Source organism: Balaenoptera ricei, chromosome 1 (genome assembly GCF_028023285.1).
Source record: "Balaenoptera ricei isolate mBalRic1 chromosome 1, mBalRic1.hap2, whole genome shotgun sequence".
In the NCBI taxonomy this organism is placed as follows: Eukaryota; Metazoa; Chordata; class Mammalia; order Artiodactyla; family Balaenopteridae; genus Balaenoptera; species Balaenoptera ricei.
Window position 1 is genome coordinate 7,077,557 of NC_082639.1, and position 18,984 is coordinate 7,096,540.

The following is an 18,984-nucleotide window of genomic DNA, read 5'->3' on the forward strand; positions in this document are numbered from 1 at the left end:
TTTGTGTTACATTTAAATCAGCACATCTGAGAGGCTACCTCCCTGTCTCCAAGGCTGCTGGAGTTCGTGGTGCAGGGAGCATCTTTGCCCACATGCCCCTGGGCAGGGCTGTAGGGTTTTGTAGACCAGACCCCTGGAAAGCTGGTCGGTGGGTGATTGCGGCGTATTTTACACCCGGGTGGGGACTGCCACATGGCACCTGCACGCCGAGAAGCATGTCCCAGTTGGGGTCTCTCTGGGATACACGCCCACACCTGTACACAAATGGCCTTTTCCCAACATCCTTTCCAGTTCCCCTGAACCTTTGTTAACCCTGTGCATCCCATAAGGCTCACTGGTCCCCCGTCACCCATAGAACTCTGCCAGCATCACTTTTCTCTGTGACTTGCATAGTGAAAGCCGTGGGTGTATCCAACAGGCGTTCTCCACCACATGTGCCCAGGAGACATGGATATGAGCATACCCTTCCCTCCCCCTTCAGAGAGAATCACTGCCTTAGGTCATTAAAGGCTGGGTGCCCTTCACCCAGCCCACTGTTCAGACCCGCAAACAGTGCGCTTCGGGGGTGTTTCTTACTCCTCGCCACCCTCTGGGGTTCACTCTCCAATCCTGGGCTTCCTTCCCTGCACGTCTACTAATTCTGGATCTGGTTATCCCTCCCTCCAAGGGCACAGAGAGACCACCTGGAGGAGCCCAAGAAACTAGAGGGAAGGTGGTTTGTGAGGCTTTGGTCTTCCTTCCTGTGGAGAGCTGTGGTCCCCAGCAAACCCTCTCTGAAGCAGGGCTTTGGGGTAGGAGCACAGGTCCCCGGACCCTGAGCAGAAGCACTTAACTGGCTGCCGGTGGCAGCAGCGGAAGGAGGTTCATCTGCTTAGAATTCCGTTATGGACGGGTGGCTCTGGTGGATTCTTGGGGACACTGCATGGAAGGCTTTTGCCCGTTAGAGGGTCCAAGTGGCATCCCTTCTCACAGTGAACCATGAACTGACCTCTGACCCAGTGAGGATGATGTGTGTGGCGTTGGGGGAGAAGGGGGTTCTCAGTAGGCGGAAAGTGTCCAGCCAAGTCAAGCCATAGGGCTTCGCAGACGTTCCTCCCCCTCTGTCCCAGAGCTTTTGATCTCATTCACTCTATTGAAAGTAAATGCAAAATCCGAGAAGCCTTGCCAAGCTTCTAGGGGGGGTGTGTGTGTGTGTGTGTTTGTGTGTGTGTGTGTGTGTGTGTTACTCATTTGTACACACGTATTCTTGGTTCTGGTTGAGATACTCATGCTGCTGTATTTGACGAGGGTAACGACCCGCCCACCAAGCACGAGAGCCCCCTGTCCCGCCGGAGCCCGGGGCATGCTGGGTCTCTTCTCACCCCTTTCTGGGTATGGCATCGGTCTTTGGGAAACACCGGGCGCTGGAACCTTGTTTGCAGCAACCTGTCCCTGCAGCCTCAGGGACTGAGGACAGTGAGAACAGTGTCTTATTGGGGCGATCAGAGGTTGGGGGGCAGGACTTTGTTGTCTGAGGGTTGGCTTGAGGCAGCCGCGAGGAGGAACGGGCGGATGTGATCTTAGGAACACGTAGCTAATGTGCAATGCTTTCTGGGAAAGAGCACTGCCATCAAGGCACTGAAGGGGAGTGGGGACCGCTGGCCATGGCGCTGCCTGGACCTCCTCGCCTCCCTCCTGCTCCTTAGCGCTGATGCCACCACAGCTGCTGGAGCTCTGAGTGTGCACACACACACGTGTGTATGTGTGTGTATGTGTGTCTGCGTGTGACGGGCGGGGAGTGGTGGCAGCAACAAGGCCACCTCTGTCCCCCACTTCTCTCTTCCAGCCCCGCAGGGCAATACACGGCCACCCCCTCCGCCCCCTCTGTGGCTTTGCTTCTCCCGGGTGGGGATGAGGGCTGGGTCCTCCCACCTCCTGGGGACTCACCAAGGACCTGCTGAGCCAGCCCAGGCCCTGACACTCCTGTAGCAACTCTAGGCCCTGCAAAGCCTGGACATCTGCATTTATGTCAGACACAGGAAAGGGGGCTGGTCCCGGAACTGGGGACTGTACTGCTTCTCCCACTTCCTACCTAAAGTTTGGTGCCCACCGGGGACTCCCGCCTTGGCCCGGCATTAACAGGATCTGCACAGGCCAAAACAGCATCTCCATCACTCGGCACTTTTGGGTGATGTAACCTACTTCCCCTCCCCCCTGCCCCCCCCACCGACCTTCATGTCCAGGTATTTTAGTGAGAGTGTCAGCAGTTTTGCTTGGGTTTAGAACAGGGATCAGTAAGCTATGGCCCCTGGGCCAAATCCGGTCCCACTGTCTGTTTTTATAAATCAAGTTTTATTGGAACATAGCCATGCCCATTCACTTAAATATTGTCTAGAAAGCCTAGAATATTTACCATCTGGCCCCTTATTTGCTGGCCCCGGCTTAGAAGGGACCTTAAACTTGATCTGCTCTAGCTCAGCATTCTAAGCACTTGGGTCTGGCCCAAAGACAGCGTCCATCTGTAGGACCAGGTATGGTGACCAGGAAGATGGCTAACAGTGATCTTCGTTCAGTGTATGGAGCACGGTCTAAAAATAAAAACAAAAAAGTGAAAATGCCAGTTTTCCAGGTCCTCTCGGGAACATTGTCTCAGCTGAGTCTTAGGTATGCGTGGGACACCCATCTTACAGAGGAGCAAACTGAGGCTCAGAAAAGCTCAGGACGAATCCTAGGCAGAGAAGGCCGAGGATCGGAAGCTGGGGGCGCAGGGCTGTTGGAGGAATGATGCAGAGTCAGGTGGTGAAGTTGGAGCGGAGCCTGGAGGGGAGCGCCCTGCCAGGCTACAGTCCCCAAAAAGAGGGCTAGTGGATCTCCGCGGCCACATTTGGAAGTAGACGGAAAGTGAAGGGCAACTGGATGGCTTTAGTGGCCTTGCGTGGCAAGGAGGTGGCTGTGTGTGGACAGCAGGAGGTGTTGGCCTGGACACAGAGTGGGGTTGGGCAGGTGACAGGTGAGTCAAGAGTGACCCTAGGGTTGCCACAGTGATTGACCACCTAGGAGGTGACTCAGATGGCAGGATGGCCCAGGAACAGCAGAAGGGGTGGCTCACGTCCCTGGCTAGGCCCCAGGGTGCCCTCGTGCGGGAGTGGTCCCGAGATGCTGCGGGCATCTTTGCCTGCCCTCTTCGCCCCCTCTCCCCAGCCTCTTCCTCCCAGGGACCCCCCCTCTGCTCAAGGTCACATGGTCCAGGGGCCAGAAGGGCTCCCCGCCTTGGATGGTTCCCAACATGGGGGACCAGGAGGGTAGGAGCTTAACACAAGGGCCATGTAAGTAAACCTGCTTGGCAACCAGGAGGTAGAATCTCAGAAAGGGAAGAAGCTGGTGGAGCTCACCTGGACAGACAGCCGACAAGTCACTGTGAGGTTACGTTGTCTTTTCTGACCCCGTGTTCTGAGGCTGGACTGACCTTGCTGCCACGAGATTCCTTTTCACCTCCGTCTTGTGCTTTCCTACTGCAGTGATCCCTGTGTAGGGCCCTTAGTCTGGCTCAGGAGTTGGCCGACTACCTGCTGGTCTGTTCTTGTAAATAAAGTTTTGTTGGAACTCAGCCAGGTTCACTTATTTATGCATTGTCTGTGGCTGATCTCGTGCTACAGGCAGAGTTGAGTAGTTGCACAGAGACTGTTGGGCCCACAAAGCCTAAAACATCTACTAGCTAGCCCTTGACAGAGAGAGTTTACTGCCTGGTCCAGCTGAAGTAGGAGTTATATGTGTGCACAGGCCCAGATTTACTGGCCCATGAGCCCCTCTCTCCCTCTCTTCCCTGCTCGTCCGCCACCCCTTCAACCCTCCACCCCCCCAACCTCTGACTTGTCCCCAACCTCCTTGTTGTGGTCTTTCTCCGTTCCCACCCATTTCTCTCCAAGTATTTTAAATTTATTTATTTATTTATTTTTGGCTGTGTTGGGTCTTCGTTTCTGTGCGAGGGCTTTCTCTCGTTGCGGCGAGTGGGGGCCACTCTTCATCGCGGTGCGCGGGCCTCTCACTATCGCGGCCTCTCCTGTTGCGGAGCACAGGCTCCAGACACGCAGGCTCAGTAGTTGTGGCTCACGGGCCTAGTTGCTCCGCGGCACGTGGGATCTTCCCAGACCAGGGCTTGAACCCGTGTCCCCTGCATTGGCAGGCAGATTCTCAACCACTGCGCCACCAGGGAAGCCCTCCAAGTATTTTAAATTAACGTGTTGGCAGGACTTTTCCCCACCACCTTCCCTTCGCACACAGCCCACCTGCCCCGGGTCTCCTCTCCCCCGACCCCCAGCCTCCCCGTCACTTTTCCCACCTGTTCCCAGGGGTCGTGGGTGGAGTGGGATCTTCAGTGCCATGAGATTCTGGGAGAGAGGTCCTTCCTGCCGTGAGGCCAGAGCCAGCCGACAGGACGGCGACCGACTGCTTCACTTCAGGAAGCGGTAAAATGAACTCTCTTCAGATATTAATTCCCTCCTTGTCCTCCCAGAGAGCTGACCTGTGTCCCCACGGGGTCCTGCACAGAGAGGTTGCTGGGCACCAGCCAGAGTGGGTATCCAGACAGAGATGGGTGTGGGTGCTTCTGACTTTGAGATCTGCCTTGGACCAGCTTTCCCCCAGCTCAGAAAGATGCCGTTGGGGAGGCGTGGAAGAGGGGGGTCAGGGAAGCAAGCAGCCAGTCTCTGCAGTTACCAGGACCGCGTTGCCACACCAAAACCCAGGCTCTCCGCATCCTGGTAATCAGGCCCCATAGCCATGGATGCCCGCTCAGCAGGGCCCTGGGGGGAGTCCTGGAGGTTTCGATGGCTCTTGAGAGTTGATGGGACTGAAAGCTTGAAATTGGGATTGTCCTGGGAGTTCTAGATCATGAGGTCATCATATCCACAGAACTTTCCAGAACCAGGGTGGTCTCCCGGCCGCCGAGGGACCCCTCAGCTCTGTACAGCTTTGCAAACATTTGACACGAGGGGTCCCAGCCCCTCTCTGAAGCAGTGCCCATGAGGGAGCCTCTTGTTCCACACCACAGAGGGGAGGGCGAGAAGGGTGACCCGTCCACTGAGGTAAGGAGGTCCGGGCCAAGGGCTCCCACTCGGGTGTCTGCCGAGAGCCAGTCTCCAGGGGCCCTGGCCACCCTGAGGACGGTGTCTCACGGGGTCTCTTCCCAGCTCAGAGGAAGGCATCTCCAGGGCAGCCAGAGACCAGACCAGCGTCCGGCCTGGCGCAGGTCCCGCCCCTCCTCCTGGCCCTGCTGGCGCCTGGGCGCCCGACAGGGAGGCCAGTGGTCCCAGGTTCGCAGATCTCCTGCAGCCGGTGCCTGCCCTCGTCCCCCGGCAGGCGCTCTGTCTGCTGCCGCAGTGGGACAGCGACACGCCCGCTGCAGCCCCTACACTGGGCTCCTTTGTTTCCTCCTTGTCCCAGGCACCATCGTGCTCCTTGGAACAAGTGACCCTGTGATGCTTCTCCAGCAGCCAGGCACCGATGGCCTCTCGCCCAGCTCCTCTGTGTCCCCGTTTGGTTGTGTTTATGTAGCCAGGAGCCGGCCTGCTCCCTTGTCTGGTCAGTCCTGGGAGCCCATCCCCCCCACACCAGGCAGCCAAGAGTCCCTTCTGCGGGCCGGGGGCGGGGGTGGGGTTCTGATGGCGGGAACCACCTTCTCTCTTGAGTGAGGCTCAGGAAACCCAAGTAGCTCGTGATTTTCCCTTCTCCAAGGCGGACACCGGGGACAGGCGTGGCAGGGATGGCCAGAGTCCTGTCCATCGCACATTTCAGCCCCTCCTCCTGGGGCTGCCGGCACAGAGGACGACGGACGGATGCACTGAGATCTCTCCTCCAACCCAAGGCTCCGATTTCCCTTAAAGGAGCCAAGGGATGGTGTAGCCAGGGCGGGAGTGAGGCATCTTGGAGTGGCACTTCCTCCCCAGATGGGCTGTGGGGACCTGAGGAGCCGACCATTAGCTGCAAGTTGAAGAGTGTGGGCGGGAAGGGGTGGCCGTCTACGAGTTGGTCCAGAGCTACCGGGGGTGAAAGCCTCTGTGCCCACCCGACTCGGGGCCAGCTGGGGGGGTTGCTGCGGCCTCAGGGACTGCTGATCAGGGGCTTTATGCGCACTGGGGTTCCCTTCCCTAGTGGGAACCGGTGGTGCGTCTTCGGAGGCGGCTGTGCCGGAAGAGAGAGGGACTGGGAGGTGGCATCTCAAACGGCTTCTGCTGCCACTCGGGGATTCACCTTCCTTCCAAACAGCAGGCACAGGGAGTAAACTTCCCCTTCGACCAGGAGAGAGGCCCCACTGCGCTGGGCTGATGTCGGCACCGGGCCAGCTTGGCCTTCTGCCCTGAGAAACCGTGATGAGGTATTTGGTGAGCCTCGGGCTGGGCACCCGACACAGTTACGAGCAGTGCCCGTCCCAAGTCCGCCTGTCCACGCAGACCGTCAGGTGGACGGCCTCCCTCCTTTATGCCAACCTAGCCGCGGGCACAGAAGGGAATTTCACTCTGTGCCGAGGCTCTGGCCTGCCCGGAATCCGGTGTGACAGGAGCCCGGAAGGCAGACTGCTGGGGCGTGCCGGCGTGATACGAACCGAGTTAATTTCTCCCCTTCTGTCCGCACCTCCTGCTCACTTGGCCTCCTGTTTCTCCTTCCATCCACTAGGCAGTACCAGATGCTCCACACCGGGCAGAGGCCGCCTAGCAAACTCCCTTAGGAGGTGCCGTCCAGGCCTGATTGGAAAACTGGAGAAGAGGCCCCGTGATTTGATGAGTTTGCCTTGGGCGTCGGTGACCAGGTGAAACGGGAGGCCGACATGGGTCAGAAGGTCACTGGAGGTATCAAGACGGTGGACATGAGGGACCCCACGTACCGGCCCTTGAAGCAGGAGCTCCAGGGTCTGGACTACTGCAAGCCCACCCGCCTGGACCTGCTGCTGGACATGCCCCCCGTGTCCTACGACGTCCAGCTGCTCCACTCTTGGAACAACAATGACCGCTCGCTCAACGTCTTTGTGAAGGAGGACGACAAGCTGATCTTTCACCGGCATCCGGTGGCCCAGAGCACGGACGCCATCAGGGGCAAAGTCGGGTACACGCGCGGGCTGCATGTGTGGCAGATCACGTGGGCCATGAGGCAGCGCGGCACCCACGCCGTGGTGGGGGTGGCGACGGCAGACGCCCCCCTGCACTCCGTGGGGTACACGACACTCGTGGGGAATAACCACGAGTCCTGGGGCTGGGACTTGGGGCGCAACCGGCTCTACCATGACGGCAAAAACCAGCCAAGCAAAACGTACCCAGCCTTTCTGGAGCCGGACGAGACGTTCATTGTCCCTGACTCCTTCCTGGTGGCCCTGGATATGGACGACGGGACCCTGAGCTTCATTGTGGATGGACAGTACATGGGAGTAGCTTTTCGGGGACTCAAGGGCAAAAAACTTTATCCCGTAGTGAGTGCCGTCTGGGGCCACTGTGAGATCCGCATGCGCTACTTGAATGGACTTGACCGTAAGTGTCCTTTGCTCTGTCTGAGGTGGCAGTGTCCCTGGACTCCCTGTGTCCCCTTTGGTCCTCGCTGGGCCCAGCTAGAAGTTTACAGTTGTTGAAATTTAAATGTCTTTAAGTAGACATCCCAGCATTCAGATCCTCAGAGGCGACTCTTGCCTATCTCTGGTTAAGTGAGGATTTCTAGCCAGAGTCTGCAGATTACATGGCAGCATCTTGTGGACAAATGGATGGATGGGTGGATACGTGGGTGGGTGGATGGATGGATGGATGGATAGGTGGGTGGATGGGTGGCTGGCTGGCTGGCTGGCTGGATGGATGGATAGGTGAATGGATGGATAGGTGGGTGGATGGGTGGATAGATGGATGGATGAGTGGATGGATGACTAAAGGAGTGAATGGATGGGTGGATGGATGGATAGGAGGATGGATGGATGGATGGATGGATAGATGGATGGATGGATGGATAGATGGATGGATGGATGGATGGATGGATGGATGGATGGATGGGTGGATGGATGACTAAAGGAGTGAATGGATGGGTGGGTGGATGGATAGAAGGGTGGATGGATGGATGGATGGGTGGATGGGTGGGTAGGTGGGTGGATGGATGGATAGGTGGGTGGATGGATGGATAGATGGATGGATGGATGGGTGGATGGATGACTAAAGGAGTGAGTGGATGGGTGGGTGGATGGATAGAAGGCTGGATGGATGGATGGATGGATGGATGGATGGATGGGTGGATGGATGGATAGGTGGGTGGATGGATGGATAGATGGATGGATGGATGGGTGGATGGATGACTAAAGGAGTGAGTGGATGGGTGGGTGGATGGATAGAAGGCTGGATGGATGGATGGATGGATGGATGGATGGATGGGTGGATGGATGACTAAAGGAGTGAATGGATGGGTGGGTGGATGGATAGAAGGCTGGATGGATGGATGGATGGATGGATGGATGGATGGGTGGATGGATGACTAAAGGAGTGAATGGATGGGTGGGTGGATGGATGGATGGATGGGTGGATGGGTGGGTAGGTGGGTGGATGGATGGATAGGTGGGTGGATGGATGGATAGATGGATGGATGGATGGGTGGATGGATGACTAAAGGAGTGAATGGATGGGTGGGTGGATGGATAGAAGGGTGGATGGATGGATGGATGGATGGATGGGTGGGTAGGTGGGTGGATGGATGGATAGGTGGGTGGATGGATGACTAAAGGAGTGAGTGGATGGGTGGGTGGATGGATAGAAGGGTGGATGGATGGATGGGTGGATGGGTGGATGGATGGTCTTTGATAAACATGGTTTGTTTCTGGTTGACCTGCCTCCAGGTTTGATCTGCAGTTGACCACATTCTAGCACAGTAACCAGCATATTATTGAGCTGGGTTTTGCAGCTTTGGGGGTACTAGGGCCTCTCACATAAATGAAAGCCAATGGGCTCTCATTCATTAGACAGGTTTAGGGTCTTTCCTGGTGCTGGAGGCTTCTGAATGGGCTCCTTTGGGACACAGTGCCCTGCGGGGGGTTTGTTCAGTTATGATGTCAGGAGGCCTTTGGAGAGGAGAACATGGATTAGAAACAGGCTGAATCAATGGCAATTTCCACCTGTCCCTTTGGAAAAGAGAGTGGCCTTCCTCAGACCACGTGTGAAAATAGCCTACCTGTGGCAGCACTGCCCTGGTTTGGGAAGCGGAGGGCTCTGTGGCTTTGTCCCAGCCAGGCGGGGCGTTTCCTCACCTGTGCAGCCGGCACCCGAGGTCCTGGGGCTCCTGGCAGGGGCGGCTAGGTGTGCATCCAGCACGTAACCTCTCTGAGGAAGTAACCTCAGACCTGGTCTAGGGAACCGGCAGGGCGAGTGCTGTGGGTCTTGTCTCTCCAGGTGACAGGGTAGAAGGTCCAGAGCCACATCTGCCCTGTGTGGGGATGGGCAGGGATTGGAAGCCCCAGGACCTAGGGTCTCAGGGGACCCTGCCTGCAGCTCTGTCTCCCTCTTCCCAACAGAGAGTGACCACAGCCCCAGGGAGTTTAATGCCCATTGTGTGCCGACAGATGCGTGAATTGTTGGGTCCGCTGCCTTATTGCCAGGCCTCTGAGACTGTTGGCCTCTACAAGAACAGGGCAACCCTGTCCCCTCCGGAAACAAGTCCATCAGTGCTGGGGGTTCACACGGCTTCACTGTTTACATGCCCAGCTCCAAGGCAGAGCACAGAGCCCGGAGCGGCTGGGATGGGGCTGGGGCCTGTTCCCCCCGTGGCAAGTCAGGGCATGAGCAAGCAGAACTGTTCCCCTGCCGAGTCAGGACAAGGCTCAGCCGCAGTTCTGTGGAAACAGTCCTGGAGGCCCAGATGGGCGTGATCAGTAGATGCCCTGTCAGCTCTGCATAAGATGGGAGGTCAGATGCTTTCGCAATTTTTCTTGTTTGGGAAACTTAAAAGGGGGTTGAGGGGGAGAGGAGTAGCATGGGCGTGCACTACGAGAGGCTACCCCTGAGCTGGACCCGGGACGGGGGGGACCTGGAAGTGCCCAGAGGCTTGGGCCCCCTCGACACTCTTGGTTACTGATGAGGACGCCCCTCTCTCCCCACCATAATGCCAGGCAGTGCCGGGGCCCCCTTGGCTTCTCGCCTCCCCGCTCCTGGTCAGACATGAAAGAGCCCCAGTCTGCACTGCTGGCTGACTTTGGAGGATCCGGATGGGAAACCCCATGAGGGTGGGGCAGGATCCCCAGCCACTCAGGATGTTAGATCTCATGTCCTAGAAGGGTCACTCTGGCTCCTGTGTAGAAATGGACAGTGGAGGCAAGAGTGGCCGCCAGGAGGTCAGGGAGGAACCATGACGGTTGTCCAGGGGGAGAGGTGATGGGGGTGAGGGCCAGGGTGGGTGCCGTGGATGTGTCACTTCCCCGTGGATGCGGGGAAGTGACACATCCTGGTGGCTCTGCAGGTCTGGAGACAGGGTCCAGGACACTGGTCAGTGGGGATAGAGCTGAAACCTGCAACCCCTGGATGAGGTCACCAAGGAAAGGAAGGAGGAGGGGGCCGTGGCCGAGCCCTGGGGCGCGTCACCGGGTGGACGATGAGGAAGGAGAGGTGTAATAGCCGTGGGGCTGGAGGGGAGAGTAGTGCCCTGAGCACGCAGTGAGGAAAGGATACTTCAAGAAGGACACAGTGATGCCAGGGCAAGTACACTCACGGCTGAGACTTGTCCATCAGCTTTGGCAATGAGGTGATCACTGGTGACCTTGACGAGGGTCATCAGGATGGGGTGGGTTCAAAAGCCTGAGGGAGGGGCTGGTGTAGAGAGGAGAGGAGGGTGGTGTGGTCATTTCCTGGGGCCCCAGGAACAGATGACCGCCAGCTGGGCAGCTTAAAGCAACAGAAATGTGTTCTGTGCCAGTTCAGGTGTCCGGAACCAAGGCGTGGGCAGGGTCGGTTCCTTCTGAGGGCTCGGAGGAGAGTCCGTCCCACGCCAGGACGCCTTGGCTTGTAGGTGCATCGCTCAGTCTCTGCCTCTGTCATCCCGTGACCTCCTCTGTATCTGTCCTCTTCTTATAAGGGCAGGGCCCATCCTGCTCCAGTATGACCTCTGCTTAACCAATTACATCTGCAAGGACCCTGTTTCAAATAAGATCACATTCTGAGGTTCCAGATGGTCCTGAGTTTGGTGTGGCGGGGGGGGGGGGGGGGGCGGTGCTACTCCACCCACAGCACCTCCCCCTCCCTGTGCTACCACCTGCAGGGGAGACGAGACAGTGACAGACAGAGCCCAGCGCTCAGATGGTGGAGTGTCTGTGGAGTGAAGTCAAGGACGCCCAAGTCCTCTGCCCAGGAGGGTTTGCTTGGCTTTCCACTGCAGCTGAGGAAGGAGGAACGTCAGGGTCCACCCAGGGGGAGCAGCCCGTGACAGGCAGAAGGCCTGGCCAGATACATCTTCTTGGTGTCAGGCCTGGGCCAGGCTTTGCTCTCACAGTCTTGGAGGTGATTCTGACCTGTTAGTGCTCCCTGGGTTGTCTGGAAAGTCTGCTCCCTCCTTCCCCGCCCAGCCCCACCCCACCCCAGCCGCCAGGTCCTGACCTCAGCAGGGAGCAGCTGTTTGCAGAGCGGGTCAGCCGGAGTCACCGGAGGCCTGTGCCCGGCCCCCTCCCCTCCACCCCGGGTGCTGCGCTGGGCATTTTGTCCTCCCAGCCCGCCTTCCCCGGGACGCCAGGTGTACCCTCCCCCGCAGAGTCTCTGCCCCAGTGCTGGGGCCATGGGCTGAGCTGGCCGAGGCCAGAGCAAAGGCAGCGTGTCCCTGTGTGACCTCCACCGCTGTCCAACCACCTCTGATCACAGGCTACTTGTTCTGACTCTTTCTAGGGGCTCAAGACTTCCAGGGCTAAGGCTGCAACCAGAGGGGTTGCTGTGTCATCTTGCTCTTTTCTGGGGTGAAGGGGCAGCGCTGGTCATTGTAGGCGGGGGACAGGGCCCAACTTGACCCCTAGGCCTGCCCACCACGCTCCCTGGAGATGCAGGAGGGAAAGGCCTATTTGCAAGCAACAGACTGGCCGTCACCCAAGGAAGAGTCCCTGACCCGTGGGTCCTCCCTCCCTGCTCCCTCCTGCTTTTAATGGTGCCTCCCACTAAGGAAGCATTGCCCTGCAGTTCAGCATTTTCAAATTCTCCCCTTTTTTGGCTCCCAGATACATTTGGTGTGGTTTGTCATGATTGCGGGTTCAGGGAAGGCCCACCTCTTTTCCTGCTTTTTGCCTTGGTGACCTCCTCCTGGTGTCCTCCCAGCCTCCTGGGATGCCCACACCTGACGCTGGCTCCTTCCTTCCCCCATTGCAGCTGGGCTCTGGGCGAGCTCCTCGTCGGGGGGACTGATCACCCTGCCCTGCAGGGGCTTCCTTCTGGGGTGGGGGGAGGTCACATGAGGGCAGCACGTTCTCAGAACTGGGGGGCAGAGAACCAAGCGTGCCCACGTTACCTGACCGGGTGTCAGGCATCCTTCCCCAGTTGGCAAAGACAAGGGGTTGGTGTTTTCTTTTGCTTCTTTTTTGTAAAAACGCCTTGAGGTAAAGGGAAAATACACACGGGTCCCGGGATGGTCATCCTCCACCCACGACTTTCTAGAAAACACTTCTGGAGCGTTTTCACAGCAAGCTGCTTGCAGGAGGGAGCGTAGGGCCAGTCCCGGCAGCTGTGAAGGCGGCGGGCGGGAACGTCGCTGAACCGGGCACTTCCGGACTTGAGACGTTCATCCTTGACCTCACAGACCCGAAGTTCATTCACAGCCTGTGAACTGGACCCAGCCCCGGGCTCTGGGGCTCCGGCTGGGTTGCAGTCTTTCCCAGAACTGGGAGGTGGCCCCGGCCGTGCGTGTTCAAACAGGCCACCAGGTGGCCGCTTCTCCTGGAGATATGGACGTGGGCGCGTGGCCTCGTCCAGTTGCTCGACCTTCCGCTCCCAGGTATAGCGCCGGCCTCGCTTTCTGGTCCCTGAGCCACACCCCTTCTCATTCATATAAACCATGCACAGGAGCGGGCACCTGGGCTCCCCAGAGGTGGGCGTGGCGGCCAGAGGCCCCTCGCGCCTCCGCGGAAGAGCGGTGGGCACCGGCCACGTGGATGGAGCCGGATGCACAACCTGCAGCCCCCCCAGGCGAAAGGACTGAGGTCGTTGGGGAGGCCTTCTGGGTCCTGTGAGCGACCAACCAAAATCTGTGGGACAGACGTTTTCCCTGGCACCGTGCCCATGTCCGTTTCTGTAGCCTCACGCGCGGTCTCTGCGATCAGACCATGACCCTGGCCATCGCTGTTTTGCCTCCTGCAAGATCAGTGGGGGTGGGGTGGCAATGACCTGCTGTTTAGAAACGTTTCTTCCTGAGGGTGTTGGTGAGTTGACCCGAAACCCATTTAGCCAAGAGGTGGTGATGGGACCTCCCTCTCGGCCCTCCCTCCCCGAGCCCGGCAGGGCTCTCGGGCCACAGGCAGTGGCTCTTGAAGCTTTCTCAAGTGCCTTCGGCCGCCAGGGGAAGCCCCTCTGCCTCCCCGTGGGGCCTGAGCCACATCCTCATGGGAGGAGGTGCCGGAGGAGAATGGAGGAGAGCTTCTGAGTGGAGGAGAGGAGCTGAATTCCCCCCCTCGATTGCTCAGAGGACCACTCGCTCCTCAACCACGGGTCCGGCCGAGAGCTGCTGTGAGGCGTCGCTGGCCTCCAGGAGCTCAGCCCATAGGACTTTGGGGAGCCTTTGGTCCACATCCTTCATCTTCCAGCTGGGGAAACTGAGGCCTGAGTGGAGGGAGCCATCTGCTGGAGGTCAGGCTGCTGTGCAGGGTGAAAGTGAGGGGCCAGATCTGGGGCCACCGAGGCAGGTCGAGGTCCAGTGAAGGAGACCCAAGTCTCTGCGGGCTGGCAGGTGGGAGGATCCCAGCCCAACCCACCAGGTCTGTGGAATCCTTGACCCACAAAGATGGAAGGTCATTTAGTTCATCCTCTTGCCTCCAGGGAAGGCCCCGTTTCAAAGCTTTCCATGAAAAACATTTACTACTTCCATCCCATCTCCTGTGACTGCCCATGGGAGATGAAGAGCCATTGTTTGTCTTCTTTTAAAGCCTGGAATTTAGTAAATGCACTATCAAGCCTAAGATGTAATGTGTTTTTTTTTTTAATGACAGCTTTATTGCGATATAATTCACATGCCGTGCATTTCACCCATTAAAGCGCATGATGCAGCGGTCTCCCACATGCTCACAGCTGTGTAGCCCTCGCTGCGGGCCATCTTAGAATGCTTTCATCACCCCAAAGGGAACCCCTACTCAGTCGCTCCTCATTTCCCCCAATGCCCCCAGCCTTAGGATATGGTCTTCAATCACCGAATTTTAATTATTTTATTTTATTTTATTTTATTATTTTATTTATTTATTTATGGCTGAGCCATGTGGCTTGTGGGATCTTAGTTCCCCAACCAGGGGTTGAACCCAAGCCCTCGGCGGTGAAAGCGCCAAGTCCTAACCACTGGACTGCCAGGGAATTCCCAATAACTGAATTTTTAAATGTTATTTTTAATATTCTGAGACACACTGGTGAATATTACAGAACTTTCGTCCACTTTTTATTGGTGGAATGGGATCTCAAGGGAAATGGTGGGGAGTGTCTCAGTTTTTTGGCCTGACCTTTATTTTGTTCACAAAGGAGTTGGGGGAGACCGTGGATGAGGCCACAGATGCCCTCATTTCGCCTCTCTGCCTGTTCAGGGCACCGTGGGGGGGACCCCAGGCTGTTTCGGTGGGCTCACCTGTACGAGAGCTAGGAGGAGTCAGCTCCAGGAGGTCCTGGTGAGCAGGGCCCACCATGCTCCCAGCAGCCTCCAGGGCCCTGGAGGGCATGACTTTCCAGTTCCTTCTGGAGCTGAGAATTTATCTGAGGTGCGAGCTGCACGGAGCCTCTCTTGCAGGAAGCTAGGCCCCAGGCCCTCCGGGACACAAGGACAGAGGTGCCCTTACAGGCTGCAGCTAGAAGCCCTTCTCGAATCCAGATTCCTGAGGCAGCTCTGCCGTGAGCTGGGCCCAGACTGCCGGGATTTGGATCCCAGCCTGTAGCCCTGGCAATTCGGTCTCCTCTGCGCCTGAGCGCCCTCAGCTGTAAGAGGGACTGGAGAACAGTCCCCGTGAGCAGTTGGGTTAACACGACACAATTCCCCTCCTAAAGGTCCGCGTGGGGTCTGGTGCTGGGGGTACGTGCAGGGGAGAGTCCATCCTGTGTGCCCCGGATGGACGTGCACTGAGGAGGCCTCTAGTTTGATGGGTTAGAGCAGGGATGGCCTGGCTTGGAATGCTTGCTCCGTGTCCTACCAGCGGTGTGGCCCTGGGCAAGTTATTTGGATTCTGTCCCTCAGTTTCCTCATCGGTAAAATGGGGCTGATGGTCATGGTATATCTCCCTGTGATTATCAAATCATTCATAATAAACCACTGTGAGGATTAAATGAGGGCTTACAAAGGGGCCTGGTCCAGTGAGTTCTCCGTGCTAGCAACTAATAATTCATATAAAATGTAAAATGAGTTAATCTGGAGTCATCTAATCTGGGCGTTAAAAACTAGTATTAATGATGCTATTGCTGTTGTCAGTGTTGTTTGTTCTAGAAGCACCTAGAGCTGTGCTAACCCAGTGTCCTCTGTCTCTCCTCGGTCTCTGCAGCGGAACCCCTGCCGCTCATGGATCTCTGCCGCCGCTCGGTGCGCCTGGCCCTGGGGAAGGAGCGCCTGGGTGAGATCCACGCGCTGCCGCTGCCCGCCTCCCTCAAGGCCTACCTCCACTACCAGTGATGCTACAGCTGGGACCACCAGCACGACCGCCCCCACCCACCCCGGTGCCAACTCACTGAGCCACCGCCGCGCCCCGCGCCCCGGACCGGCGTCTGCGGCATGGAAGTCCTGCTCTTCCCCCCCAGCCTCCCCGGCTGCCCCGCCGGACACAGACTGCTCTGGACACGGGCCCCTCTGTCCCCCTTCCGGACACTGGCAGAAGTTCCCCGCATGCCGCATCACCGCCCCTTCTGGGAAGAGGACCCAGAGGATAAACTCCTACACTGAGCTCCGATCTGCTCTCGGGGTGGCCTGGGTACTCCCGCACCTGCCGGGCCCCACGGCGCCGAGAGTAGATCCCGGGGGTGCTAAGAGGTGCTTAGATGAGGGCCGGTGCCCGCCCAGCGGGGCAGCCGCGCCGGACGAAGCTCAGGACGTCAGAAGCTCACCGTGGCCACCGAGGCAGAAACCAAACCTGGACCTTCCCCAGGCACGTGAGCACCCAGCATCAGTCCTGGCTGTCGGTGCCCCTGTACCCCGTATTTATTCTTTTAACAATAACAAAAGCCATTTATTTATTCCATTTAGAAAGGACACCTTGTTCGGGTCACCTCTCTCTGGAGTGTTCTGTTGCTTTTCTTCCGCCTGCCCCTCCCTGGGGTGTGTGTGCCTCACCTGGCCTTTTCGCTGGGTCGTGTCTGTCGTGTGTCCCCACGTGGGCACAGGGGTGTCTTTGTTTGGGTCCCTTGACCTACAGTTTCCAAGGGGCTCTGCTCCGAGTGCCCGCGTGGGCCCCTGAGGGGGCATCAGCCTCACGTGCAATATGAGTGCCTTGGGGGACCCGTCTGCACGGGCAGTGGCGGCTCCCCGTATCTCCCCAGGCAGCCACCCATCGCTAGGGCTCACCCGTCTTTGCACGTGGTTTCATTTCTTTAGTCTTCTGTGGGGTTTTTCGGTGTGGGTTGGGTTTTGTTTTTGCTTTCCTACCTGAGATTTGCCATGTGCATCCTCGGAAGCTCTAGCGTCCCTGAAGACCACCCGAACCGAGACGGGAGGATGAATGAGTCTTCATTCCCTGAGAGGCCGGGGGCAGGGCGGGGTGGGGGAGACCAGAGCGGAGTTGCGTGTCCTAGAAGCCAGTGCAGGTCTCCGCTTGGTGCCCCTGTCCGGGTTCATCACGGTGCCCCAGAGCCGTGAGGTGGGGCAGGGGGGTCGGGGCGGGCAGCCAGCAGGAGAGGGACGCACCCTCCCGTGCACAACTCCCCCATGTAGCAGACCCCAGCACCTGCCACCACAGTCACCGTTTCTTATGTCTTGAAGTCGACTCTCTTAGAATCTGCCTTCTGTTCATTTCTGTACAGGTACAGTAGATGACTTTATTTGTTTAAAATGTTTAATATATATGCATATATATTTGTCTGTAAGAATTATGTTTTAAACAGCTGCTGTAGGGTACCTTTAAAAAAAAAAAAAAAGTCTTCCAGTGGAGTATATTTTTTAAAGCACAAAATTGGTGCCAAGACTGGGTGAGGAATGTAAATTACCCCCTTATTATTTGGAGGTTTTATGTCCCCCAGCGGGTGGGGGGAACCTAACCTGTAAGACTTTTAAAGATTTTCCTCACTCCTGTTTCGGGGTGGGTCATGTTCTGATGAATGTTACACATGAGAGGGTCTCACTTATACAGATCCCAGCCTTATCGCCTTGACCCAGCCATCTCCCACAGACGCTGGACAAATCACCGGGCTCCTTGTCATCTCTCTGCACCTCCCGCCCCCCAGCTCCCTGAACCTCGACCCCACCCTTCTTTCCTCTCAGCCCAGAGCCTTGTGGCCTGTACAGTTTTGAAACTCCCGTTGATATTTTATGATGGTTGATAATAGTCAGTAACCTAATAAAGGAAAGTTTATTAAAATACACAGCCACTTTGGAGTCCCTCTTTGTGCTTTGGGGGAAGGGAAAAGGGCAGGTCCATGGTTTTCAACAGATAATTGGGTGGTTCCCCCCCGACCCCTTAGCAGAGGGTGGGATGCCAGCTGGAGCCCCAGATGGAGGAGGAGGAGAATCCCAGAGGGGTGATCCTAGACCATCCCCATCCTTTTTCAGAAGTTTGTGAGCCTGCAGCTCAGAGTAAGGGAACTGGTGACCTAGTAGAAAGGATTCTGCCCATCAGCAAGCACCTCTGGCTTGTCGTTGAGTTGACTGGGCTTTTTGGAGCCCAGATGTGGGCTCGGAGCCCAAGTGCTGGGCACTCAGTGGAAGGAGCTGGTCCTTCATTCGTCTTTGTGCCCCCAGAGCCAAGTGCACAAGGATGCTGAGTGAACCCGTTCTGCCAGCTGCTGTGGGCAGAGTCCCCCCCACTCTACACCCCAGCAGAGAAGACAGGAAATTCTGGCTTAGAGGGTTGGCGAGTGATACAGTGAAGAGTCAAGAGATTTACTAGATATGATCCGTGACTGGTTTCCAAAGAATTAACGAGTGCATTCAGCTCCCTGTGGGCACTTTAAATTCTAAAGGCATGTCAGGATCTGGTGGTGCTAGGAAAAGTACCCTGGTGTGAGGGCCCAAGACCCCTGGCACCAAGGTCCCGTGTCCCTTTCTCTGAGAGCCTCCTGGCCAGCTTTCCTCAGGCCACCTGCATCAGCACCAGCTGGGAGGTGTTTGTTAAGATGCTCGTCTCAGTGCCCTGCCTGAGATGGACTGAATCAACATTTCTGGGGCCAGGCCCAGGAATGTGCAGTTTTCTCCAGCTCCCCAAGTGACCTTGTCTAAGAGAGTTTGGAGACCACTGTTGGCGACTGTGTCAGCTCTGTCTCTGGAAAAGTTGCAGGGTAAAGGGAAATCCTTTGGGTGTATGGCTGGGTTGAGGCCTGCGAGGGGCACGTGGCCTCCTGAGTCAGACCTGGGTCCCAGTGTTGCTTTGACCCTCACGAGCTGTGTGATCTGGGATGAGCGTCTGCAAAATGGCAGTCACCGTAGTGCCCACCTCGGAGGAGGGTAGCAAGAGCGGAATAAAGCTTTAGAACAGGGCCGGGCCTATTAGCAAGCATGCGAACAAATGCCTTCCTAGCTCCTGCACTTCTGGAAAATGGCAGCTCCCTGATTGGAATGGGTCTCTGAGAATGAACCAAACATTCCTCAACCAACTTCCTGACAAATACTCTTTCTTCCCAGGTAAAGTCTCCGAAGATCAAGATG

The 18,984-nt window shown here is 57.2% G+C and overlaps 1 protein-coding gene across 5 annotated transcripts in view; it reads left to right on the forward strand.

The window, feature by feature from the left end:
• Positions 1-17,705, forward strand: part of SPSB1 (splA/ryanodine receptor domain and SOCS box containing 1) — a 71,185-nt gene extending 53,480 nt beyond the window's left edge. For 3 of the 5 annotated variants that reach the window (XM_059912274.1, XM_059912298.1, XM_059912290.1), the window contains exons 2-3: positions 6,652-7,496; positions 15,680-15,890. In XM_059912274.1, the coding sequence (XP_059768257.1) occupies positions 6,803-7,496; positions 15,680-15,807 (822 nt within the window). In that variant the 5' untranslated portion in view covers positions 6,652-6,802 and the 3' untranslated portion in view covers positions 15,808-15,890. Of the gene's footprint in view, positions 1-5,421; positions 5,560-6,651; positions 7,497-15,679 lie in introns of those variants that run through there. The other 2 variants (XM_059912284.1, XM_059912264.1) reach the window with 2 other exon arrangements.
• Positions 17,706-18,984: the final 1,279 nt, after the last annotated feature.